The sequence below is a fragment of the Mauremys mutica genome, chromosome 8 (genome assembly GCF_020497125.1).
Source record: "Mauremys mutica isolate MM-2020 ecotype Southern chromosome 8, ASM2049712v1, whole genome shotgun sequence".
NCBI classification, from domain to species: Eukaryota; Metazoa; Chordata; order Testudines; family Geoemydidae; genus Mauremys; species Mauremys mutica.
In genome coordinates, this window is record NC_059079.1 from 106,379,899 (window position 1) to 106,407,381 (window position 27,483).

General features: G+C 52.0%; 1 protein-coding gene across 1 annotated transcript; it reads right to left on the bottom strand.

Annotated features, from left to right (window-relative positions):
* LOC123376306 (LON peptidase N-terminal domain and RING finger protein 1-like) lies at window positions 1-27,335 on the bottom strand. Its single transcript, XM_045028234.1, has 12 exons — window positions 26,535-27,335; window positions 19,787-19,905; window positions 15,486-15,608; window positions 14,409-14,552; window positions 13,374-13,524; window positions 12,033-12,147; window positions 8,274-8,388; window positions 7,372-7,493; window positions 6,729-6,887; window positions 5,829-5,991; window positions 3,519-3,665; window positions 1-1,296 (listed from the first exon to the last, which is right to left on the bottom strand). The coding sequence occupies exons 1-12, from the start codon at window positions 26,839-26,841 to the stop codon at window positions 1,099-1,101; spliced, it is 1,863 nt and encodes a 620-aa protein (XP_044884169.1). The 5' UTR covers window positions 26,842-27,335; the 3' UTR covers window positions 1-1,098.
* Between the last annotated feature and the right edge of the window lie 148 nt (window positions 27,336-27,483).

Sequence of the window (27,483 nt, forward strand, 5' to 3'; positions counted from 1 at the left end):
TGGACGGGTGAGTAGTTCGAACTAGGGTACTTCGAGTTCAGCTACGCTATTCGCGTAGCTGAACTTGCGTACCCTAGTTCGACCCCCGCCCTTAGTGTAGACCAGGCCTCAGAGGTTATGGGTCTATGACAGGAGTGGGCGATTGAGGGTCTATGGCCTGCAATGTGCAGGTCAGTCTAGATGATCACGATGGTCCCATCTGACCTTAAAGTCTCTGAGTCCATGAGAAACGGGTGGCTGACCCTTGGGAGAGCAACGCAGCAACATCTCTTAACATTGCCATGCTGAATAAGGGGCAGAAGCTTTCTGCAAATTCAGACACCCAAACAGAAGCACAGAAGGAAGCAAACCTGAAAGATGGAACGTACTGAACTGGGTATATTAAAAGAGCAACGTCTCTTTTTGGATTTTTGGCGATAAGCAACTGTTAGAAGCTGACCTGGGAAGATCAGATTATTTAATTTAATTTATTTAACTTAATTCTCTTTTTTATGGACTATCAGATCAAACTCATGATTAAAGGCACCAACTCTAACTCACGGGAAGCTACTGAACCTCCCCCCTCCTGTTACAACGCTTCCAATGATTTAAAGTCCCTTTTCCTCACCTAGCGTGCAGAGACTGGGACAAGCTAGCAAACGCGAGTGATCCCGAATGTGGAAGAGCCCAAAACAACACGACACCACATTTCTGGTTGTCCTCGAGAGAGGTTTCTCGATACCAAAATAGCTTGGCATGGGGCTTTGGCTCATAGAGGCAAGTCAGTGTCCTTAGCTTAGCCCTACCTTCGGACCTGTCGCCTTCCTCAGACCTAGTGAGATGCTCCAAAATCCCCTAAGCAGCTTATCAAGACTGCATGGACGGCGTGGTATCACTAATGGATCAAGCACTCTAGCTGCCGCTGCATGCCCTTTCCAGCTCTGTTTGCCAGAGAGGCTCGCGCGCGGACGGCTGCTGAGGTCAGTGTGATGAAGAAAAGACAATAAAAACATGGAGGCCGAACACAGAAATAAAACAGGCTACATCTCCATCCCACCCCTGGCCGGCCCTCCCAAAGTGCTTGTCGAGTTGGCCAAGGCACCGGCAACGCCCCGGATTTTAGATCCTGCCTCTCGGGCAGAGGTCTGTCAGTTGGTGGCCGTAATCGTGGCGCTGCAGGATGCCGGTCAGGATGTGCTTCAGCTGAGTCAGGCGGGCCTGCAGCGAGGTGGTGGCAAAGAGCCGGAGCTGCTCAGATGAGTCCAGGGGCAAGATGGAAATAAGCCACCAACACCAAGCTGGTCCATCTTTGGTGGCCTAGGGGAGAGAGAAGAAAACTGAGGTTCAGAAAGAGGGTGGGAGCTTGACACGAGCTCAGTCAGTAGGGCCTGGGACCTGTGGGATATCCTGTAGGAGGCATTATGCCCATGGTTGGCATGATCACCCCGTCAGACCATTGTTAGTCAGGTGTCCGCCTGGACATCTTAGTTACCGGTCAAGAGCCAGGCTCATTGCAGAACAGAATCCAGGCTCCAGAACTGAAAGACTCAGACAGATATACCACATGGTGCCCCAGAGTGCATATGGCCAGAAAAGGGGCTGCAAACACGGCAATTCCTTACTCAAAACACCACTTTCTGGGTCTTCAGATAGCTCCTTGCTTTGCTGAGCAGGGGGGCAGATCTTCTCCTCTGTAATACCCACACAGCCTCACTGGGGCTACCCCATAGCAGTGTCCAGTGGCTTTTGCAGAAAGGAGAGTGTTGCCTATAGCAGTTCTCAGTGGGGAAAGCCTTACCCAGGGTATCTTTAGGATCCTATGTTTGCCCTTTGTTTGGCCATCTGCACATGAAGCTCCTGGATTTGAATGCAGCACTGCAGCACCTATTCATGCCATTTAGGTGCACGGTTGGGCACCTAAGTAATCTGAAAAAACACTCTTTCCGATGTAACCAGGTTTAAGAGAACACACCCCCCTCAGGGGAATGAGGACAGGGCCTGCCTCTAGCTTCAGGCTGTCTAAGGCAGTGTAAGGGCCAGCCACGTTCAGAAGAGAATCTTTGCAGCCAGTAGAAATGTACTTGCTTAAGAAAAGGAAAGTTTGTGTTCTGCAGAGTCTGAATCCATCAGAAGCATGTGACAAGCGGGTCGGATCTAGCCCTTTGGGCACCTCGTCCCTAGCCAGAGATGCCATTTCCTTGAAGGAGCCACAAATATTTACTTTTTTTATTTTGATTCCAGGAACAGTTTAAAAATATCTGTCGGCCAACTGTTAGATAGCTGAGGGTCACAAACCAGCACTAAAAATGATGCCGGGCAAGGAAAATCCTCTCTAAAGAGCAATAGGAGAAAAAACTAGACGAGGCAGGACACATTGACTTATTTGTCACCTCTAGGGTCCCCACCAAACAGCAAGAGCTTTGTGGGGAATGGTTCGTCCCACAGCGTATACTCTAAAACCAGGCAAATGGGTCTTACAGTTGATATATTCACCAGGACAGTGAAAACTCATGGTCGTGCACCTGGGATTGAGATATATCCACTGAAAGGATCTCCACCGTCCCCCCCTGCCCGCACTCCAGCTCAGACCCCTTGCAGGGTTTAGCCATGAGACCATAGTAGGTTCCCCAAACAATTCATCTTGGCATGCAGAGGACCTGTTTCCCTTGTGACTATCTCACTATTCTCAAACCTGTTCTTGTTTTAACAAGGAGAGAGTAATAAATTGCTCTTTGGGGCAGAGTCAAGCTGCAGCACCTAGCGCAATGGAGCTTTGATCCCCAATTGGGACTCCAGGCACTTTTACCACAAACATTAGGGCAGAAAAGAGCAACCCAAGTATTTTTGGTCAGTAACGTGGAGTGCAAACTCCGCTCCCTCCAGCTCTGCTAATGTAGGATGGTGTGACCTGCAGAAAGCCCTGCTGCTCCTGCCCTGGGCTCCCCGAATGCACCTCACTCTCAGCCTGCAGCGCCCTCTGCTGCGCCTGCCCTGGGCCCCCGTCCCTTTTATTTTGTAATGGCAGACTTCCGCTTGGTGCCTGTTAGCTTCTGAAAAATGAGAGAGGATTCAGAGTCAATCTGTAAGAGTGATTCAAGTTTGGGAGAACACCTCACAATGAGAGACTAAAGGAGCTCAGCCAGGAGCGATTTCATGACGTCTCTAAGTGCCTAGACAGGAATATCTCTGCTATGAGAGGTCTTTAATCTAGCAGACAGAGGCATCTTGGGATCCAATGGCTGCAAGTTGAAGTCAGCTATATTCAAGCTGGAAATCTGATGCAAATTTTTAACAGTGAGGGTAATTAACCACTGCACCAGCTCCTCAAGGGACATTGCAGATCCTCTTCCGCTTGGAGAGCAAGACTGGATGTCTCTCTAAATGTAGGCTCTACTTCTTCCATGGGGCTCCCGGTGATGCAGGAGCTGAGATTAGAGATTCACGATGACCCTTTCTGGCCATTGCAGCTGTGGAATCTATATGTGTATTTCTAAGAAGGCAGCCTCCGGTAGGCACCCAGCCAGCAACTCCCTCATTACCTGGATGTCCTCTTCCTTCTCAGGCAGGGGTCCGCGGTGCATCAGAATCTGCCTCACGGCAGCATCCCCGTGTTCACAAAACTTCTGCGCCTGCTGGTATGTGCATTCGTGCAGATGCTGCAGCTCAGCCAGCTCTTCCCCTTCCACCTGGCCAGCGGGGAGAAGAAAGCAGCGTGGAAGGAAGAGTGAAGGGGAGCACACAGGGGAGGAGGTGAGAGATCAGGGGGATGGAGTTGGAAGGAGAGAGTGTAAAAGTGGTGAAGACAGGAGAAGAGAAGAAAGCAATACAGGGATTTTAGATAGAATCATAGAATATCAGGGTTGGAAGGTACCTCAGGAGGTCATCTAGTCCAGGGCCGGCTCCAGAGCCCAGCGGGGCAAGCACCCGCCTGGGGCGGCCCTTTCCCGGGGGGGCGGCAGGCTGGGCCGGCGGACCTGCCGCAGTCATGCCTGCGGGAGGTCCACCGGAGCCCCGGGAGCAGCGGACCTGCCGCAGGCATGACTGCGGAGGGGACGCTCGGCCGGCGGCTCCAGTGGACCTCCCGCAGGCATGACTGCGGACGGTTCGCTGGTCCCGCGGCTCGGCTGGACCTCCCGCAGGCATGCCTGCGGCAGCTCAACCAGAGCCGCCGGACCAGCGAACCGCCCGCAGCTGCGGGAGGTCCAGCCGAGCCGCGCGACCAGCGGACCCTCCGCAGTCATGCCCGCGGGAGGTCCACTGCTCCCGCGGCTCGGGGGCGCCTCCCGGGCATGACTGCTTGGGGCGGCCAAATTTGTAGAGCCGCCCCTGATCTAGTCCAACCCCCTGCTCAAAGCAGGACCAATTCCCAACTAAATCATCCCAGCCAGGGCTTTGTCAAGTTGGGCCATAAAAATCTCTAAGGATGGAGATTCCACCACCTCCCTAGGGAACCCATTCCACTGCTTCACCACCCTCCTAGTGAAAATGTTTTTCCTAATATCCAACCTAAACCTCCCCAACTGCAACTTGAGACCATTACCCCTTGTTCTGTCATCTGGTACCACTGAGAACAGTCTAGATCCATCCTCTTTGGAACCCCCTTTTCAGGTACTTGAAAGCAGCTATCAAATCCCCCCTCATTCTTCTCTTCTGCAGACTAAACAATCCCAGTTCCCTCAGCCTCTCCTCATAAGTCATGTGCTCCAGCCCCCTAAGCATTTTGGCTGACCTCCGCTGGACTCTTTCCAATTTTTCCACATCCTTCTTGTAGTGTGGGGCCCAAAACTGGACACAGGACTCCAGATGAGGCCTCACCAATGTCGAATAGAGGGGAATGATCACGTCCCTCGATCTGCTGGCAATGCCCCTACTCATACAGCCCAAAATGCCATTAGCCTTTTTGGCAACAAGGGCACACTGTCGGCTCATATCCAGTTTCTCGTCCACTCTAACCCCTAGGTCCTTTTCTGCAGAACTGCTGCCTAGCCATTCGGTCCTTAGTCTGTAGCAGTGCATGGGATTCTTCTGTCCTAAATGCAGGACTCTGCACTTGTCCTTGTTGAACCTCATCAGGTTTCTTTTGGCCCAATCCTCTAATTTGTCTAGGTCCCTCTGTATCCTATCCCTACCCTCCAGCGTATCTACAACTCCTGCCAGTTGGGTGTCATCTGCAAACTTGCTGAGGGTGCAGTCCACGCCATCCTCCAGATCATTAATGAAGATATTGAACAGATAAACTGGTTCAGTAACATAGTACATGCAGGAGCATCGTGAGTACTGGTGACGTTCCTCTCTGCAGCAGGCAGCACCCACCCAGCATGATATTGCTGTCATTCCAGCCACCCACCCGCACAGCACTGTGTCCATTTAATGGCTCCTCAAAAAGCAGAAGTTGGCCTGGGTCAGCTCACCCGTGGAGGGGGCAGATCCCATGCTCACCAGTGCACAGCACTAGTTCCTCGTTCACCACCACCGGTGCCACTGGTGAGCTATACAGCCAGCGGGGGGAAAGGATGCCCTCCATGACGAACCTGGCCTGCAGCACAGAGGTGGGGGCAGCCAGTTAGATGTTGGGTGCAAGGAGGCCAATGTGGGTGAATGGCTGAAGTCCATTCTTGGAAACCCCAGCATGCTCTAAGCCTGGGAAGCAGAGATTATAAAGCCGGCAGCAGATGGCTGGAGTGAACGGACATTCTGAGCCCCAGAAACGCGCCTGGAAAGAACGTTCCCATGCGCCAGAATTCACCGTTCTGGGACTGTCCCATTTCAACCGGTGGTTTGCCCTGCTGAATGACTGCTACTGCCTCTGCTGTGTATTTATACAACAGCCCTCCACAGGCTGCTCTCACCTTCTCGTCCTCCAGGTACTCGATATCAGCAGTGTTGTAGCCATCTCTGTGTCCCCGTCTCAGCACCCGGAACCGACGCCTTCCTATCGTGTCCACCAGGGATCGCCCATCGGCCAAGAACTCTATGTGCTGAATCTCCAACATGCAGCCGTAGTCCGCGAAACTGGAGCGGATGAGAGGGGAGTGGGGGCGGGGGAGCATAGGCATGAGAGCAATGCGAAGGCATCTTTCCACAAAAAGAAGAAAAAGCCCCAGTAACTGGCTGGATGAAGGCCCCACGCACAGAGAAGATCCCTGTCAATCTGTAATACCCTCCACTAAGCCAGATATATCTGCAAGGGAGTGATTCCTCCAGTGTCCAGGACACCAAATTATGTCCAAGCTATGCTACCCATGACTATGGATATATTTTACTCAGGGCTCTTCCACATCATTGCTGGAGCCCTGAGCATCTCTCACCCTTGTGACCCAGGTGGGCAGCCCACAATCTTCCCACCAGCGGGGAGGGGTTTTAACTTTTGGAGCCTGTCAGTGCTGCTCTGAAAGAAACTAGAGAGGTGCCTCTTAGAGGATCTGTGGGGCTTCCTTTCCCCACCCTCTAAACTCCTTTCACTGTGGGGTCATTCTCCTAACAGGGTTTCCAACCGATATGCTGCAACTGGCCCTAACCACTGGACCATCTTTCTTCCAGCATTGACAGTGGCCCCTCGTGGACGTCACAGGGCCTCTAGTCTGACAGCTACTATTTTGGAAGACAAAGACACGGGAATGGACACGGCTACAGCAAAAGATGGGGTAGTCGATAGGTCTGAGAGGATGAAGGGTGGGTAGCAGGAGGAGGGAGTTACAGATGGAGGGATGAGAACACAGCTGCAGTTGGTGCCTTGGTCTGTCGCTCACCTCTTCCCATTCTCATACATACACATGCCAAACATCTTCGTGCCGGTCTCCTGGCACCTCCGCATCATGAGACGGTAGCGAGGTTCAAAGACGTGCAGCGGGCACGGGATGCCCGGGAAAGACATGGTGCACACGAAGATGGGGATGTTCTTGGTCAGGCTGCAGGGAAGGGGATGACAGGAAAGAAATTCTCGGTCACTTTGAAACTTTGCCCCCTTTTCCGTGCGGATGTGGCAAGAGCAGCACATGGAAAAGCGGAGGACACCGAGTCTCACCAATCTCAAGGACTCGACTTATCTTTAGCAGGACCTGGCCGTTCTCACAGATCTTGCATTCCGCCAAGAGGAAACATGAGGAAACAATGCTCTGGCCTCGCAGAATAGCAGATCATCGCCTCCGATTATCCAGGGGGGCATAACTCTGCCAATGAAGCAGTCCAGCTGATCTGCTATGGCGGCCCAGTGGCGAGAACCCCACCAACCCACCAGCTTCTCAGTGAGATCCTCTCTGTTCTCTGAAGGCCCCTTTGAGACTGAAGGTCTCCCCTGCCCACATTACGGTACATGAACATACACTCGCTCTCCCGCCCGCTGTCCCCCCCACACACACACATGCACACATATTGAAGACGTTCTTTCTTTACTTTGAGAGCTCTGCCATCTCAGCCTCATGCACCCGCTTCCTGTCTGCCAGCTGCGAGGGAAAGGTGGCCGCCATGATCTCCACCAGCAGCACGGTGGGGTTGTACTTCCCAGCCTTTAAATACTGGAAGAAAGAGAGAGAGAAAGAAGTACAACCTTGGAGAAAACCATCCAGGGAAGTCCAGGGGCCCAGCTGAGGCTGGGAACTATCCCCACCCCTCATGGAGCCAAAGGCCATTTCAGATCAAAGAATGGCAAGGAGAGAGCCCAAAATCTTCTCCCAGTGACGCGGGCCCCTCCCATTCCAGTTACAGGAGGGTTTCCCACAGGTGTAATAGGATTACATGTTATAGGAAAGGAATTGGCAGAGTGGACCAGACCTATGGTCCATTTAGTCTAGTATCCTGTCTCTGAGAGTGGCCAATATCAGATGCTTCAGAGGAAAGTGCAAGAAACCCCTGAGATAATTTGCTTCGTGATGGTCTCCTCTTAATCCCTGTTAGTTAGAGATTCCCTTAATCCCTGAGGCATGAGGTTTTAATCCCCTTCCATTTTTGTTAGCCTTCACTATTATAACCCTAGATGCATATAAATGTGCAGTTCCTCTGTGAATCTAGCTAAATTCTTGGCCTCAACTAGTCTTGTGGCGATGAGTTCCACAGTCTAATTGCATGTTGTGTGAAAAAGTACGATATGATCACACGTACATGGGCAGACCCAGTACTCCATCTGGCAGAGAACACTGCTTGCCAACGTACAGCACAGTCCTAGTCTTATACCCTCCTAGCTTGGCCGATATTGCCATTGCGAGGGGTGCACCCCCTTCCAGTCCTGCCTCTTTCCCAGCTGGAGCGTGCTAACAGCAGTGCTCCAACCCACAGAGTCCCCAGAGGCTGCCTCTTACCTCTCTCAGGCTCTGTTTGCAGAGTGGGCAGTTGGGTCTGTGGTCCAGACAGCGCTCCAGGCACTCCTTGCAGAAGGTGTGGCCACAGGGCGTGGTCACTGGCTCATAGAACATCCTGCAGAACAACAGGCACAAGGGTGAGCAAAGCAAAGGAAGGAGGGTGGAAGAGGGGTGCGTGGAGTTAGAAGAAGCGAAAGCCCAGGAAGGAGAGCAGCGGAAAGCAGACCCCCCAGGTAGCTGGGTCCCAGTCTAGTTAAAGTTTCATATTCCAGCAAAAGGCGTCTGCTCTCTGGGCAGCCAGTGCAAAGGGCGCGTGGGAGGCTCGCAAATGCACACCTTGAGCGGCTTTTCTGGGGACCTGGCAGAGGCTGGAGCCAGCAGGAGAGGAGACTGTGTTGCCGTGCTTACACCCCAGAAAGGGGACACGCACTTTACTGGGGATCTGCTCGTTAGGTTGTTCTATGAATTACTCTCACTGCTGGGGGAGGGAGGGGGGCTCTCAGAGCTAGAGAAGAAGGATGGCCACTGATCAGAGCACTAACGGACACCTGGGTTCAAGTACTGCCCTGCCATTGGCCTCTTGGGTGAGTCACAGAGTCATATAAACCCAGAAGGGACCATTAGATCTAGTCTGACCGCCCCTGTGTCACAGGCCATTAACTTGCCCCCAAATCCCCCTATGTCGAGCCCAGTGATTTCACTGAAACGAAAGCATTTCAGTCCTCAGGAGACTAAACTGCTGAGTGCCACAAGTACCAAGTAGAAGCGAGACAGAGATCCCACCGATGCCCTGCAATGGCAGGGCACTGAGTAGGTGAGACACAGCTTCATGATCCCAGCAGGGAACCAGCCAGCGGGGGCAGACTCCTTCCTGACCCGGACTATGGCGACCCGTTAAACCCTGAGCATACGAGCAAGACCCACGAGCCAGGCATCTAAGACAGACAATTCTCTGTACCAGCTCAGAGCACCGGTCCACCCCGGCCAGTATCATGTCTCTAGCTGTGGCTCATCTCTGATGCTTCAGAGGAAGTTGTGGGGGGGGGAAGATTCAAAGTGTATGTTGGGGGTGGGGATTCCTTCCTGACCCCTGCAAGCGATTGGCTGAAGCCCTGAAGCATGAGATTAGACTACAGTCATTAGCACACTGTTAGGGGCATGCTGAAGGCAATGCAGACAATCCCGTTCTCTCCATGGTCCATGAAGGAAGGGGCTGAACCAAGGGAAGCACAGATTCACTGTCAGCCTCAGCTGCCCATCTCTAAAACAGGACTAACAGCCCTTCCCTCCCTCACGGGGTGCTGGGAGGATACACAGCTGTCAGACGGTGAAGCAGTCAGGCGCTATGGAAAACAGAGCCATAGAATTACCATAGACACAGAGAATTCACCCTCTGACACCTGCCCAGCACCTCCATCCTACAATGCAAGCCAGCTCTCCTGCACCCGGTGCTCATGCCCCTATCAGCCTCCTAGCAGGCAATTGACTGTAGAGGAAACGTGCAGCTGAGTACGACCAGTGCCTGGAAGACAACTGACCCCATCACGCTCAATGACTTTGCCCCAGAGCCTCACATTCGCATTAAATAACATCACTGAACATCTCCACTTTCATCTCAGTGGCCGTCTCCCCTTCGCCAGGAGCAGCCAGCCCAGCCTGTTATTCCCAGAACTTGCCAGCACTTGACAGTCAATCTGCCAGGAGGCCCGAGCTCCGTGCAGCATCTTGGCTCGCACAGACCATTTCCTCTCGTCGAACTGATGTCTGCCCTACTGGATTAGTCGCATTGTTGTTTTTAATCGAGGGAACTCAGGCTTAAAAAATAACCAGCCCTCGAGCTGCAGACCAGGGCTGGGTCGTCCAGAAGGATTAGCGCTTCAAGCCATCGCTCCTGGGTTCAGAGGCTGAGCTGAAGTCGGGGGCATGGCTCGGGGACAAGCTGCCCACGCTGCAAAAGCGCAGTGCGGCCGTTGGTCTCCGCTGAACAGAGGCCCGAGGAGGGAGCAGCAGGTTTAAGGTCAGGACTGAGGAGCCCTGGCAGAGCTGTTTGCTCAGGTCCTGTCTGCTGCTGGCCAACATAGTCAAACACAAGGCCTAGTTCTCCTCCCATCCCTGGTGGTGGGCGTTAAGGGTAGCTCCACCGAGCCACTGCACAGTCAGACCCAAACCAGACAAAAGGCAGCATGTGACCATGGCTGCCTCACACTTCTCCTTCTTGCAGGGACGAGCCATGTCCCAGATCTCCTTTCTCGCTGCTGGGAGAGGCCAGCCGTTTGGGAGGGAACACGCCGACCTTGGCCTGCTGCTTAGTTATCTGAATGCTCCTGTTTAAAGCCTGTCTGTGATGCCGGCTTATGGCTTAATCAGAAGTATAAATCACTCGCCCCTGATCAGCAGCCTGGGCTCTGATCGATGGAGTTAAACCACTAAAACCTCGGAGGTCAGCCCCACAGCATTCTGCTCCAGGTGTGAGCACTGTTTCCATCCCTGCTGGAGTCCTGGTGATCCCACCTGACGCTGTCTTCTCACTGCACCTGCCTAGAGGTAGGGCAGGGGTTTTCTCTGGAGGCAACTGGGGCGGTCAGCGTTAGGCAGTGTAAGAAGCTCCATCCCACCAGAACCGATGAAGGCCAAGCATGCTGCCTCCAGAGCGTTCCCAGGGATCTCCTCGCCCAGCAGAGCGCTAATGACTGGCTGATGTGACTTTCCATAGCTGGCAGCAGGGAGCCACCAAATGGCCCCAACAGCCTTCCCCCAGAAGAGGGGAGGGTCCACCCAGACATGGAGAATAACAGATTACTTGGGACAAACCCAGGAGTGCAGGGAAGGGAGGGAGGTCATGGGCCAGCAAGAGGGTAGGGACCAAAGAGGGACATAGAGCAGAGAGTCTCTGCTGCTCGAAGATGTTAATGGGCCAGGACATGCTGCCCAATAGAACCGCCAACCACTGGGCTAACACTTCTCTCCTGGCTTCTCTCTCCATTACTGTTTGGGCTTCTGGACACTTGTACATCCCTCGTTCCCCTCCTCAAAAAAACAGTCCTCTGAACTGCTCTGAACCCCCATGTAGCTACTAGAAGCAGGGAAAGGATTAAGAGCAGCCTCAGGGCCAGGCTGCAATGTGCAGATCTTTGTCCTCTTGTTGCGTGCACACGAGCTGGCAAAACCCAAGACCACCGTTCAGGAGAGGCGAGGAGGACAGCTGTGTAACGGTTCCAGGTACTCAAAGAGTTAATTTTAACACACCCTTTGGCAAGTTTCACTTGGTTTCACTATCAGCTCACTCAGTCACATGGCCCCAGCCCGTTCCCTGCTTTATATTATCCAACACGCCAATCTGGTTGCATGCTGTCTTCTGTACCAGTTTCCTCCCCTCTGCACACACAGCTCTGCCAATGCACCTCTGGTTAGACTTGCATTGCCCCCTGTTATTCCAGTCCTGGAGTTTATGCCCAATGGTCCCCAGTTAGAGAAGGTGCTCCTCACTTCCGAGCCTACAGAAGCCTACTGTTTTCATTACAGTGAATGACACAGAGTGCACTAGGAATGCTGACTCATGAGCCGGTGGTAACAGACTCTGTTATCGATATCAAAGGGACCAACCACACATTGTTATCCATGTCCTGCGTGCTTTATCGTGCGTCACTCGTTTAGCTTTGCCTGTGCTTTGGCATGCAAAATTTAGCAGCAAGATGTGAGCAAAAGATCTGCCCCCACTCGGTGTTTATCCATCACTGCAAAAGCCCTTTGGTGACTCACCGTATGCAGAGGGAGCACTCCAGGTCAGACACGCTCAGCAGGTCCCTAAGCTCTGGCTCGTGGTGATGGCTAGATTTTGCTGTTGCTGTGTCTGCTGCTGTTTCCTCCCCAATACCTAGGAGCAGAAGGAGCAGAGGAATGAGTGATGCCCTCTGAGAAGCGTTTGGGGGTTTTCATAGATTTAGGACAGAAGGAACCTCTAGGATCACCTCATCTGCCCTCTGGCAGCAGACAGCCACAGGGTTTCAGCCGAGTGGATTTCAAATGGAACATTTTAGCAGGCAGCGTGGCGTGGCTCTCAAGTCTAGTGAAGCAAGCGTAAAACCAGGAGCAATAATTTCTGCCCTGCCACTGAGTCACTGCACGGCCGGAGTGAGTCATTTCTTCCCTCTAAGTCTGTTTGCCCATTTGGAGAATGAAACTAATCCTCCTCCCCCCACAGGTGGTGTGAGGTGTAAGTCGTTACTACCCAGACAATGCTTTGAAGAGGAAAAGCCAAAGGGCTAGGTCGCGTTATCTAATTGTGTGTACGTATCGCAGCAGCCGTCCTGCCGAATGCTGAGGCTAAGTTCGTACTTTGGAAAAACATTTTCCTCCAGTGTGTCTGGGACGGGAAGCGTTTCTCACTCCGGAATGGAGGGCCTGATCCAAAGCCCCTGGAAGACATTGGGAATATTTCCACAGACTTCGCTGGGCTTCTGGTTTGAGAGCAAAGTAGCTGCACTTGTCTTTTAAGACACACTGTAACTGTAACTGGAGCCGGCATGAGCAGCCGCCATTCTAAGTGAGAGCATGCACCGGGAAATCACCCTGCTAAATGCTGGGTGTGGGGAGCTCATGCACATGCGCTAGGAGACAGGAATTCACAGTGCAAATGGGATGGGATGAAATTCACAACCACATGATGCTGTACATCCAAATACAAGTCCAACCTGAATCCAAATACCAGCCAGCGCCCCCGGCCTACAAGACCAGGTGGCAGGTAGACACTGTCCAGTTCAGGTCATGGCCTTCTCCTCTATACTTCCTACGAGGAGGGGATTGCAGCATGTGACTCTAGGGTGGAGTTTGACCACATACAGTCAGAAGTCCCTGGAGTAGACTCCTCTCCACAGCTTGGTGAGGGGACACACTCTAGAGGAGACTGACAAGGCCTCATTAGAAAATGTTGGGTTTCCACAACCACTGAGACTCTTCCGTTCTCCATGAATATTAAGACCCATCCACCCTGGGTTCCAGCGCCAATAGAAAGGCTGCAAACTTGCCCTGCAATGGAGGATGGGGTGACATACACACTCACAGCATTTAGATGGGCTTTCAGGTATCTGCGAGGCCACCTACCTAATGATCTCCCCTCTTGCCTCTCTGCCGAAGTCCCTGAGTCTTTCCTTCTCCTCGGCCACCAGGCAGGCTCCTGGGGACTTCGAGGCTCCAACTGGCTAAGTTCAGACAAAGCTTCCCCCTTCCCATCCTCCATCTCTCTCTCTGGATCCTAGATCACAAAAAAAATAGAAAGTCAAGCCTGATATCCCTGCCTCCGGTGCATTCCCCATAGACACGTCTGCGCTACCGAGTCACAAGGGGTAGGATTTTCCACACATGCTGGCGATGGGAGCTCCAAGGGAAGGATTTTCAACACACACACACACACACACACACACACACACACACACACACACACACACACACACACACAAAACAGAGGAGAACAAAAATGCTGTCCCCTTGTTATCCAACCTGGGCACCTATCCTGCATGCAGAGGATGGCCAGTGTTGTGCTCAAAACACGGGGCGACTCTCTCCAAGCTCCGCCCACTCCTTGGGTGTGTTTGAACCCACACTCCCGCATCTCCTCGTCCCTCCTCAACTGGCAGGGTCTCCCAGAGAGGGTAAAGTAACACTAGGAGCTGGCCTGAATTTTTCCTCACGTAAAGCTATTCATCAAAAAATCCCACCCCTCTTCTTTTTCCTCAAAGAATAAAACTTGGGGAGGGGAAATTGCTGACACAACCCAAATTTGCTGTCGCATCTTTTGTTGCCTGAAATCAGTTTGGGAATATTTTGCTTACCAAAAACACGGCCGGGGGGGGGGGGGGAATATATGGAAAATGGGGGAGTTCTCATCCCTGCCCAATCCCTTCACGAGATGTGGGGGTATCGCTTTCTCTGTGTCCAACCCGCCCTGTTCACCCCTTTGCGGTGCTGAGTCTCTGCTAGCTGCAACTCCCCCAGTCTTTCTTTCACCCCCTTCCCAATCCCAGTGAACGACATTGTGCACATGACAGCACTCTTGGTTACACGCCCCTCTGGGTGACTATCTTCACCTGATCTTTGCTCCTGCATGCATAACCATAGCAGGCCCAACAGCCCCCTCACCTGCCCGTACTCTCCTCCGGAAGAGAGACTTAGCAGAGGGCCTGTTCCTTCCTTTCCTGAGCTGGAGCTTTTAAAGTCCAGGCTGGCAGCACTCAGTAGCTCCACGACCGTGCCTGGCAGTGGGGAGTCATCCTGTGTGAGGATCTGGAGGCAGAGGAGTCGCATTACATTTTTTGGGCAGGGGAAGCAAACCGTAAGGTGGCTTCTAGATCAGGGGTGGAAGAGTCTAAGCCCTCAACACCCTCTATTTCCCCCGCCCCAACCCTGTTTAGTCTAGAAGGACCAAACTCCAGCCAGGCCTGATGGCTACAGGACAGGGTAGAGCTGAAGATCCAAGCCCAATTTCTCTTCTTCAAAACCTCTGGGCAGAATCCTGCTTTCCTGCTGCACGGACACACCAGTTCTACCCACTGCCACACGAATGCCCGGGCAGTGCAGTGAGCTGGGAAGAAAGGGGGGGAGAAGCGAGCGAATATGGCAGTGGTGATTAACAGCGGTGGGGATTTTGCCAACAACACTGATACCACACGGGCAGGCGCAGTGCAAACTGCCCCACCCACAACCATGTTCCTCACCCCGGACTCAGACAGAGGAAACATCTCTGTGTCCACGGAGGCTGCCGGGGGTAGCAGTCGGTGCTGAAGGTCATGGTGATTTCTGTAATGGGAGGGACGCCGGCCAAACAGGATCTGCACTGAGATCCCCCACACGCCGGGCTGGCTAGACTGCTCTTCCTTAACCAGCCTGGGTGCAGAGCCTCAGCTAAGCACTGCCAAGGCAAGAGACTTGGAGATGCAGCTCGAGAGGCAGTTTTCTGGACAGGAAAACTGAAAGGCTTTTGCCTGGGGAAGGTGAGCCCTCAGGAACAGGCTAGTCCTCACTCCCATGCTGGCAGGGTTAGCAACTCAGCGGCGCAAGCTGCCCAGTCTCCGGGAGGAAAGGAACGTCTCGTGGCTTTATTTTACTGCCTAATTCAAGGGCACTGAAATCCATGCCCAGATTTCTACCTCCGGGGGGAAATGAACAGGGTTAACGTGGAGCCTGGCTCTTGGCTGAAAGGCCCCGGGGCACGTTCACCTTTTCCACCTCGCGCTGAGCAGCAGGGAAGCTGGGATTCAACGTAAGGCAGTGGTGGAACTGCAGCAAGGCTTCGGACTTCTCTCCCAATTCCAGCAGCACCTTCCCTTTCCTGAAATAGCCCTGCAGAGGAGCAAAGCAAATAGGACAGAGCCATCCGGATTAGTCACCAGCTGGTTGTTTTCTTTTAAAGGGAACCTCATGCCCCTGAGAGGCATTAGCTTGGCAGCCCTAGAAACGCAAGTCCTCATTGTATCAGCACATCAGGCAGCACTAACACAAGTTTTCCCACCAACTCAGATCTTGCCGAACCCTGTAAAAAAAACCCAAATGGCCACCGAGGCTTCCCTCTAAGAAGCCCCATGAGTTGAACTATGAATCCCACGAATGTTCTAGAGAGCCGCATGTGGTGAAATGTGAACTCTGTACTGCTCCTGCTTCCGAGAATCACAGAAATTAGAAATGGAAAAGACAAGAGGGCGGCTAGTCCTGCTGAGCAGTATAGAATGTTTTTCACACACTGCCAAAATGGGTATTGCGTGATGTGGGTGGTTTTCTATAGGATAGCAACCTACTACTGCTGTCAGCTCATAACTTTACTCCTTAAGCTCATGTGCTAGTGTTCGTTCTGAGGTGCTAATGGATCCAGTTTCAAACCCTGCAGACGAACCGTTACACCTTCAGTCAGGTTTTCTCATAACTCACATCTTGATCTATTTACCCTGCTCCCCACGCTTACCCTTCCTGTGCTTTATCAGCAGACGCGCCAACAAAGGAAACAGATGTCCATAAAGGCTGCTTAAGGCACGGAAGGGGCTTTTATTCCAAAATGCAACATAGCAAAAGCAAATCAAATTAAACTGTATGCTGAGAAGTTGGAAAATCCTTAGCAAAGCAGCAGTAAGTCTTCCCAATTTCCCATTCCTTCCACTAAGGAACAGACTGCTCTGACGTAGCTCTAAGATCCAGCCTTTGTTACCCATCCACACACCTGAAACTGTCATGCAGGCTCTCCTCCTCCTGCCTCTCAGTACTGCACTATCCTTCTCGCCGGCCCTGACAAATGCAACCTTGCCCTGTTCAGCTCTATTCAGAATGCTGCTGCAAAGAACATTTTCCTCCTGGCCCATCCCTTTGACCACCTCACCCCTCTCTTTGCATCCTTCCACTGGCTCCCCTCCTCTGTTGCACCAAACATAAGCTGCCTGGCTTCACTTTTAAGGCCCTTCATGTCTAGCCCCACCCGACCCGTTCTCTCTCATTCAGTACTGAAAGGTCGACTCCTGCCTCCATCCGGCCCATGATGCCAGCCTGCATCGCCCGCTTGTGAAATTTTCAAACAAGCACCTCCATGCTTTCTCTCGTGCTGCCCCTCGCACTTGGGAGAAGCTCCCCAGACACAGCCACAAACCCACTTATAGTCCCTCCTTCAAACTCACCTCTTCCAAGATGCCTACAAAAAAACCTTGACAACGGTTAGGCCCCTGGCATGCTCAGACCATTGCCTGTCATGCTGACCAATGTCGCCTCGTTTCCTCGTACTCCCCGATCTGTCTCTATCCATCTGGTGTCTCTTGACTTACACTTGGATTGTAAGCTCTCTAGGGCAGGGACCATCTCTGTGTTCTGCGTTTGTTGCGCCCAACACAATGAGGTCCAAGCCCGTGACTGGAGCTCCGAGGGGAGACAGTAACCCAAATAAATAATCGTAATACTGAAAACCCCTCCACCTGCAGCCCAAAGCTGTGTCCCCACTAGCCCACGCCACGATCCATGCACCAGTCCAGCAGGAATCAACCTCTCCCTTCCACTCTGCTGGAAACTTTGCCTTCATTACCTGAGTTCTATGCAAGCAATGAGTTTGCTTGAATGGAGATTGCCTTTGACAGGATGCCAGACACTCCTGGAGTGCTTCACTTTGGGTTTGGTTTTTTTAACCCAATGGAGTTATCTAGGTGCGCTGGGCTTAATGAGATATGACAGATGGCCCGATTAGCATCATGGAGTGTTAACATTCAATTGCAACTTGCCACTTAATTTGGTTAGTGTGTTTCCAAGCAAGACACACCCAATGACGGTACAGAGTGCAAGTGCGTGAGTTCAGAATTAGCAATGGACCATGATCCTGGCTTGGTAATCAGTTGCACCAGGCGGTGGCAAGGTGGTGGCATTCGAAGGCTGGATCCTCTGTATAATGAGCACATTTTCCCATCCACTCTCTGTATCTAAAACTCTTGCCACCCTCTGAAAGCTGTCCCTTTCCCAGACATTCCCCAGGGACACGGGGAACAGCCACCATGTAAGTTTTCCAAACTATAGGCCAAGGGAGGCTAGGAGAAACCCCTTAGTAGCTGCTGCATTTCCCCTGCAGTGCCGGGACCTGGCTCCAAATTGAGCTGAGCTGAGGGTAAGATATTTGCATTTGGGAGAAATTTGGCAGTTTTGGATTCCAAAGAGAATTTGTGACACTGAAAAGAAAAACCCTCTCATCTTTCTGTATAATTTGTATTAGTGCCACCATTAAAGACACAGCGCCAGATGGTGCACTCCAGCCAAGCAGTGCTCAGTGCAGGAAAGGAGGGGACAAAGACACCTTTGTGCTCAGTCCCCAGTGTAAATTAGAGCAATCCTGAGGCTGCTGTAATTCACAGCCCGCTGCCCACAGCCCCCAACCCTCCAGTTCACTCCAGCCAGGCTCTCTTTTTTCCTTGATGTGCCCCTGGTACACAGTGGGCTGCAAGGGAGCCCAGCACAGAGCCAGCCATGCCCGGTCTTCCCCTGGGGACCCAGTTATGCTGAGCATATTCCCTCATGGGGAGATCTGGCTGCCCTTGTGTAGCTGGAAAAGTATGAAGGGGCCACAACACCACAGGGAATCCAGCGCACACTGTGCAAACATACACAGAGAAACCAGATCTCTCCGAAACCTGGGCAAGTGAGCTCAGAAAAAACAAGCAGCATTAACATTTGTGTCTGTCATATTATCCAAAGTGCAATGCTACTCCCTTGCTCCCAGACGCTGAACGAGGGCCAAAGAAAACGAGGTCAGCTCCACCCGTGGTGAACAGGAGCCTGTGTCATAAAGAAAACATGGGCCCACAGTCTGGCATAATCAGCCAGCTCAGTTTAAGCGCGCAGGCTGGAGACCGAGCTGCCTTTCCCCTTCAAGGTCTGGCCCGAAATCTCTAGCAGGGCACTGGAGGCGGGAGGGAACCATGTATCCAGCTCCTTTTATAATGGGCTTGTCTAGCAAATGCCCAGTTTGTACCTGGCCTGTGGAAGGAATGCCAAGAAGAAAGCACTTAGTGAGCCACAGGAGATCTCACCATAGAGAAAACAATTCTGTTTTGCTCGGCAACATACAAGGGAACAACAGCTGTGCCAGCATTAACAAACAATGGCCTGGTCCCCATATGCCTTTACAATGCTAACTATATAAGGGATGAACTTCCTGCCAAATGCACCTTGGAAAACGCCATCTGATTTCCCAGGAGAAGGGAGGCGGGAAGGGTTCCCATCTCTGAGCGTTTGTCCTCAAAGGCAGCATCACATGACAATGCTGCCTCACTGCATGATGACAGAGTCGTTGCATCGTGACGGAGCATTGCGATGCACAAAACAAGTCGCGTGCGCTTGATGGTCTAGCAAGTTAAAGCCTGATCCAATGCCCATTAGAGTCAATGGAAAGATTCTCAATTTTTATAACAGGCATTGTATCAGGCCCTAAGACTCCTGGGATGCTGACCTGCCCACGAATTTCAGGAAGACTGGCAAAAAGGCAAAGCACCCTGGAGCTGGAGGGGGGGAAGAGGCTTCATGGAGAAGACCCTCCAACAGCTGACATCTGAGTGGGTTCTGAGTCCCAGAGCCAAATCCTAGGGCACCAGCAGATAAGTTGCTAGGTGCATCCTGTTCACTCCTGGCATGGCTTACGTTTGATAACAGATTCAAATTTTGTTCTTAAATATTTGTAGGACCCCCCCCCATCTCCTTTGAACAGCTCTAAATCTCTCCAGGGAGGTAGGGGGGTTTGCAGGAGTGTGGCAAAACACGATCAGGGAGATGCCTGGGGCCAGATGAAGCCCTCTGGGAGAAGCGGGAAGGAAGAGCCCGCCAGCACGTAGAGTTCTAACAGTCCCAGGAACAAAATCCCCGTCCCTGTGAGCAGATGGCTGCAGTCCCACAGCTCAAGCGCAACATTTCGCAGCATGTTTCATTTCAAGGAGCCCTTGTAGCCCACAGCAGGTGCCCCGTCCACCTTCTTGTAGCAGAACCAACCCACCAGCCACGCACTGACTCACCTCACACTCCTCCGGCTCACTCCGGCACACCACCTCCAAATCCTCCAGCGCCTCTGAATACTGCTGCAGGGCCACATACGCCTCCGACCGGCACAGCCTCAGCGAAACATCATCAGGAGCTGCACACAGAAGGCCTCTGTGCCATTAATACAAGGTCTACACTCAATATCTCCTATACACGGCGAATTCAGACCTAGTGCAAACAGGCGCAAGTCCTATGGAAATCTCCTGGACGAATTCAGCTGGGGAGGAGGATAACATCAGAAAACAGGTGTTGGGCTAAAGTAGTGTAACTTGCACTGACTTGGCATTGGACGGACAAGGCAAAATACGCACAGCTTGCACATCAAGAGTGTGGAGGAGAGGGTGTAGAAGGAAAGCCAGCTAACAGGATAAAACAGTTGTGACAATTGTTTTGCACACTCATTGTATGCCAAATCAGTGAGACTTGCACTATTTTATCACATACACTCGCATTTGCATTTTGATCAACTTTCGCCATGATTTTGTCACCACTAAATTCACACTGTTGGCACTAATTATTTTTTGTTAATGACTTAATTTCAGGCCAGGATGCAGAAGGGTCCGTAAGGCAATGAATATGCAGGTTAGTGCTCTCACAATGGAATATCCACATCAGGCACATGACTAAGAGATCTTATCCAGCTAACTACGTGATCTAGTCTGACACTAGTCACAGATGTCAGTATTTTACAACAGGAACTGGTAATGCAAAAGCAGGCTTGGATTAAACTAGAGTTGGTCAACAAAGCTAAAGACTCTATAATTCCAGATCTTAACTCATGACAACTCTGAAATTTTCAAAGCTGATTTCATTCTGCTGGGTTTCAAAATGGGCCCGGTTTTCCATTTCTGATCCCCAGATATTTGCAAGGAATTATTTTATCTACATTACTGTATTCACGTGTTTTGGAAATGTCTCAAAAATGATTTTTTTTTCAATTTTGAAATAGACGCTTTTCATTTAGGGTGTGCTTCTGATTTTTGTAGAAGCCTGCTGCGTGGTGAATTGGTCTGATCCAAACTGGTACAATCATCAAGAGAAAACAAACTGAAAACTGATAAGTAAAAAATGAAAATGGTACATAAAACATGAAGAAAACTTTGTTTTTCAACTGAATATTTTTACCAGTTCTACTTAAAACCACTACGGGTATCTCAGGTTAACTATCCACCCTTATAATAATGAATCATGTTTATTATGGTAGTGCCTAAGGACCAGCAAAGATTAGGGCCCCACTGTGCCGGGTGCTGTACGAGACAATCTCCGTCCCGAAAAGCTTCTGATTGAAACAGATGAGCCAGACACAGGCTATGGGGAAAGGACAGAATGACAAGTAGAGCAACCAGTTACAAATCAGAGACAGGGAATCAGAGCTTCCATTTCATCTAGTCCCTTTCCTTGCTAATGCTGAACTGCTCTCTACTTTTTAATCTCAGGTGCTCGGTGGAATAAGGCTGAATCACAGCCAGCATCCCTTCAGAGTCCATTCAACAATCTAAAATAACCTAAGGATTCCCCTTTCCTGCCCCAAATAGCCAGCCTTAAATTTCCCTTCATTCCAATTTATCCTGGTGTACCCAATCTCTTAGCAAGACCTCAGCTGAGTGGAATCTGACAATGCATATTGGAGCTGCCTTTCAAGAACAGAACCTATTGATTCGAAGGTGGGGGTTGGGGGGCTGTTCTCCAGACATCCAGAACCACAGTCTTTTGGGACAGAGCTGTGCTTCTGTGGCTGGAGAAAGAATAAAAATAGTCCCTGTGGTGTGCTGTTGCCATAGAAGGCCCAGGGGCGTCTGCTGTGAGTCACTGAGCGATGCTGCTGTGCGACATTACAAAACAACATTTCGGCTGAGGAGCCATAGCTGCAGTGACACTAGACAGCCTCTCAGTCCGGCTGGCCAAGTGTTTGCCATCTCTGTGTCAAGGAAGATGGATGGAGGAGGAATATGGAACAAAGAGAGGGAATCTGTCTCCCTTCTTGGCTCTATGTTTTCAAGTAGAAATTTAGACTGAGATTCCCCAAAGCCGCCTACGGGAGTGAGGAATTCAATTCTCGTTGACCTATTAATAGCAGTTGTGCACCTTTGAAGTTCCCCGCTTTAGTACCAACACAAGGTGCCGTAGTGGCAGTTCTACGGAGCTCTACTAGCTCCTGGACAGACAGCACCACAGAACATTCCCTTACCCTGGGCCTCCCACTGACCTGGTGGGATCAGCTCTAAGGTTTGCCTTTCTTCCAGCACTTCCATGGTGGGCGCTAGGGGTATTGCTGGTGTCATATGGCAACTTGTTCACTGACACCCCCAATTCTAATTTCATCGAGGTCACCGAATAAGCACAAGATGATATTGCTTTCAGACCCTACTGAGCTAGGCTGGATTTCAGCTGATGACTTCTAACTAAAAGTCTTCCTGGGACAACCGGTCATACCGTACATTAATTTGCAGAGGGGGGCACCTATCTCCCAGTATGCTGATAATTTTCCTGGCCAAGCAGTCTGTCTACGAATACTTTCTCTCTTTCAGTCACTCCTCGTGAGACTGTTACAGGACTGCTGATGGGCACAAGCTTAATCAATGAGAAAGCCTGGCTGTGAACCTCAGCCCATCTCTGCAATCCACAGCTGGTGACGTTAGAGAGAGAAAATACTCCTGCACTAACTACACTGCTGGCTCTCTGGCACTCCCAGGAAGGCTCATCTCCCCGGCCACTCCCGATTCTAACTTCGGAAAGAGAGGAAAGGCCGGCTGGATAACATCGCCTCTGTATCTGTGCTGGGGAAGCCGTCACCCTGCATGGGGTTTACTCAGATGGGTTTCGTTTGGGCTGCACTGGTGTGTTAAAGTGAGAGATTGACAGCAGCAACCCAAAACCAAGCTATAACAAGGCCAGGTGCAGTGCCATCCTTCTGAATGAACATAAACACAGTGGCCAGGCACCCACCTCTGGAAATTCATTTGCGGACTAAGAATAGTCTTGAGAAAAGAAGACCGGGGAAGGGGAGAATTGATGACAGTCTTCAAACGTGTGAAGGGCTGTTCTAATGAAGACGGTGATCAATTGTTCTCCATGTCCACAGAAGGCAGGATAAGAAGTAATGTTAATCTGCAGGTTCAGGTTAGGTATTAGGAAAACTTTCCAACTATAAAGGTAGTTAAGTTCTGGAATAGACATCCAAGAGAGGTTATGAAATTCCCGTCACGGCAAGTTTTTAAGAATAGGTTAGACGAGGGATGAGTCTGGGTTTCTTTGGCCCTGCCTTAGCACAGGAGGCTGGACTTGACTTCTCGAGGTCCCTTCCAGTCCTACATTTCCATGATTCTATGATTTTATGACTTAGGGGGGCAAAAATCTGCTGCTTGATGTGAGTGTTAAACACCGACGCAACCCTAAGAAAACTCAGCCAAGGACTGCTCTGTAGCCAAGGGAAAAAGGGCCTTGGGCTACAATTGAGCAACAAACTAGAAACGCTTTCCAAGTACTTATAGTTATTTAACTACAGATGGGAGATTCTAGCAAAGCCGCTCTGAAGAAGGCATGCTGCTGAAATGTTAGCCGTGCTCTCGTCTCCATAATAAAACAATCGTAAGTGCTCTGAACATATGCTCTGGTGTGTTGCTCTGTGTAAGCCTGAGGGTGTTCAGGGTGTGCAGCGGCTTTGGGCTTGGTTTGCTATGGAAGTTTCTGACACACTCAACACTGCCAATGCACCTGAATCCTCTGCCGTTCCAGACCTAGGCTTCGATGCAGTTCTGCCAATGAGCCGCAGTCCAGGCGGGCAGACAGCTGTGACTATGATGGCCAACGAGACCATTTATTCATGCAAACATACCTGTCTTTACTGTAACCTTGCCCACATCCCCATGTGTCTCTTTATCCACCTGTTGTGTCTTGTCATAATCCTGGCGAACGAGCTCTCTGGAGCAGCAGTTGCCTTTCCTTTACTTATCTACATGGTGCCTCACACAATGGGGCTCCTATCTCTTACTGGGGCGCCTCTCCCTAGTGCTACTGCTATCTATATAATAGCAGTAGCTGCAGCCCCTTCTCCCAATGCTAGTCTTTGAGCCAGGACTGCCAACCAAACTGAGCTGTGCCGCGCGTTTTGTTAAGCGGAGAAATGGAAACCACGGTGAAATCACAACTCATTTTTCATTTGAGGGCCTGAGCCGAGCTCAGAATCCAGAGGGGAAGAGCTAGGGTGTGAGTACTTTGCACTACGTCACCTGTCCCCTTCAAGCGTGCGTAAAGACAGAATGCCATGGCCATTCGTAGTCACAGGCTTAATGATGTCTACAGATCAGGTTTATTTGCCACATGCACTAGACACACACATGAACTTGAGCTTGTGGGGGAAAGTAAGATACTACATCTCAAGTTCAAGATCTGGCTAGATGTTCTTTTTGTGACTGCTCTGTGCTTTAAGTCTGTAGCTGTTGCCTAATGATAGTTCGTTATCTTGGTTGCCACTATAAGTTAAGGAGAGGTCCATGATTCTCACTGATACACTAACTCAGGGGTCGGCAACCTTTCAGAAGTGCTGTGCCGAGTCTTCATTTATTCACTCTGATTTAAGGTTTTGCGTGCCAGTCATACATTTTAACATTTTTAGAAGGTCTCTTTCTATAACTCTATAATATATAACTAAACTATTGTTGTATTTAAAGTAAATAAGGTTTTTAAAATGTTTAAGAAGCTTCATTTAAAATTAAATTAAAATGCAGAGCCCCCCCGGACCAGTGGCCAGGACCCGGGCAGTGTGAAAATCAGCTCGCGTGCCGCCTTCGGCACCCGTACCATAGGTTGTCTACCCCTGCACTAGCTCATTGGCAGAAGTGATATAAGGCAACTGATGGACTGACAAAGCACTGTCTTTGGTTAACTGCGAAGTGCTTTTGCATTTCCCTTGAAAATAACACAATGTTTTAAAACTTTGTTTATAGACAGGCAGTATCCATAACCAAGATGGGAAGTTCTTCTGGGCAGGGATTGAGTATTTCTTATGTGTTTGTGAAGCACCCAGGGCGGGCTCTACAGTTTTCGCCGCCCCAAGCAACGCGCCGAATTGCCGCCACGGGCGGCTGGGGCAGTCCGTGTGCCCTTAGGGCGGCAGGTGCATTTCCGCGGTGGCGGCAATTCGGCGGCAGCTTCTATGTTTAGCTGAAGCCGCTGCAGACAGCTAAACATAGAAGCTGTCACCGAATTGCCGCCACCGCAGAAACGTGCCTGCCGCCCTAAGGGCACACGGACTGCCCCCACCGTCCGCGGCGGCAATTCAGCGCGCTGCTTGGGGGCAAAACAACAGGGACTGTCGCCCCTTACCAGCTTGGAATGCTGGTGCCTGGAGCCGGCCCTGGAAGCACCTAGCACCAGGAGACTGGCGCAACAGCAATCCAAATGATCATAAGAATAAAGACAAGTTGGGGAGATGATGAGCATAGAACCAAGCGCACATATAGTGTACAAGGATATGGAACATTGACCATTTTTTTCAGTATTTCTTTTACAGAAATCCCGTAATGTAAAATAAAACAGTAATGAAAATGTTAATAAACACACATGCATTTGCTTCAAGACTGTTGATCAAGCAATCATGATGCTGAAAAGTGATGCATGTCTTATGTTAATATGTTGGATAAAAGGATCTGCTTGCTTAGGACACAATGAGGATTTATTAGCCATCAGCAAATCAGTTACATTCCCAGGCTCTGATCCTGCCGGCAAATTTCCCTTGGAGGTCAATCCTGAAACAAGACCGCAGGATCCAGCCCTGGCCCCCGGAGTCCTGGGAGAGTAGAGAATTAGTCAAACCCTGGCTAAGAGTCTTTGCCAGGGCTGCATTCTCCCAAGAGACAGAGGTGGCTCAGACAGGTGTAACTGTGGGTGGATACACTGTGACAGTCTCACAACCCTGCTGATCATTTTCCATCTTCATCGCCCTTTTCCACATGGCCCAGCTTTGCTGGTCACAGGGGCAGCGCCACTGCTGCTGGAGCAAAGAACTTCCTCTGGGACTGACACATCGCTGGATGTGAGCACTCTGTGTCACTGAACTTCTAACTTCTAAACCAGCGATTCCCCTCCCATCCTCTCAGAACCTCACCGTTCCTCCTGCAAATAATGGCTCGAATTCTGCTGCCACTTACACACCTGAAACCCTTCGGATTAGTGGCTGACAGCAGAATTTGCCCCAGCAACTATACCCCTCAACCTGCTAAAGAAGTTGGTCGTGAAGGAAGAGCAGTGACTGCTCATATGCATGGAGAGAAACTATGCATGTGCAGGTGAAAAACTTAAATCGTGCCCAGGGCTTCCAAAAGAAAATATCGGCAACTGCATGAAAAGCAGAGGGGAGCTCTGGTACAGCTGATAATCAAAGTGCCCTTTTAAAGGTCCTGGGGGGTGGGGTTTGGAGGAATTCAACCCTTCATCTGTGCAAGCTGGTGCAACTGAGGCGGGGTTGAACTGCCTCCCTTAGTGACACCGGGTGAAGTCCCGGCTTCATTCACCGGCTGTGATGGGGGGGTTCCCCCCTGTCTCCGCGAATAAAGCGGCTCTTTATGAACAGGAAGCTAATAAGGAGCGAGACGGTGCAGCCTCCGAAGCACCCGTGCCTGGCGGTTTCTGGCGAGAAGTTACATAACCAGGAGCTGGTGGGGGGCCGGGTGCGTGGAGCCAGACACTGACCAGCCCCCCACCCCACCCCCCGGCCCCGCTTACCCAGCTCGAGCCCCTTCTGGGCTGCCCCCAGCGCGGCCCTGTAGTCCCGGCTCCGGAGCAGCTCCCGCGCGTGGCTTCGCAGCCGGGCCAGCCGGGGCTCCCGGGCCAGGCACGTCTCCAGCAGGCCGCCCAGCAGGACGTTGCAGCGCACGGCTCCGGAGCCCAGGCGCCTCAGCCGCCCCCGGCACACGAGGCAGCGGGAGGGCGGCGGCTCGCCCAGGCACCGCTTGCAGAACGAGTGGCCGCAGGAGACGGTCACCGGGTCCCGCAGGACAAAGCGACACGCGGGGCAGAGGAAAACGTCCATCGCTCGGGCCCCAGCCCGCGGGCGGGAGGCGCCCCTGGAGCCGGGCTGCCCGGGCGGGCTCCGGGGCCCCGCAGGGCCGGGGACACCGGGGGTGGGGGGCGCCCCTAGAAAAGGCGAGGGGCCGGGAGCCGCGCACCAGAGCGAAGCACCCCAGGGCCCTCCACGCCCCTCAGCCCATCCTCGCCCGGCTGGGCTGCAGCCCCCGGGGGCAGCGGGGCGCGCTCGGGCTCCCCGCGGGTGACACCCCCGCCGCGCTTTCCCTTTCCCCGGCCCGGGTCGGGGTCACCGGCCCGGCCCCGCTCTGCCAGCGCAGCGGCGGCCGCAGGTTTCTCCGGCTCTCCCCTTTCGCATCCCTCCTGCCGCCCTGCCTGGGGGAGGCGGCTGCTCCTCCCACCCTCCTCTCCGCCGGGAGCAAGGCGGGGGGGGGCAGGTGGGTGCAGTCACTTCCCCGGGGCCGGAGCAGCCCAGCTCCATCCCCGAGGAGCGATTTGTCGGGGGGGGGGGCTGGCCCCCCTCCCTCCGCTTTGCAATCGCTTTTGTTGCTTGCACAAAACTACATTACGTAAAATCTGGAGCAGCCCCCCCCCCCCCCCATGTGATGGGGCTCCGGCGCCTGCCCATTGGCGGCCGGCTCAGGCCCGC

Coding starts and splice junctions, on each gene's coding strand:
- LOC123376306 (XM_045028234.1), bottom strand. CDS start 26,841: ATGGACGTTTTCCTCTGCCCCGCGTGTCGCTTTGTCCTGCGGGACCCG. Junction 14,553..15,485: donor CTCAGCGCGAGGTGGAAAAG/GTGAACGTGCCC, acceptor CTCTGCCTCCAG/ATCCTCACACAGGATGACTC. Junction 3,666..5,828: donor AGTACCTGGAGGACGAGAAG/GTGAGAGCAGCC, acceptor CCCGCTGGCCAG/GTGGAAGGGGAAGAGCTGGC.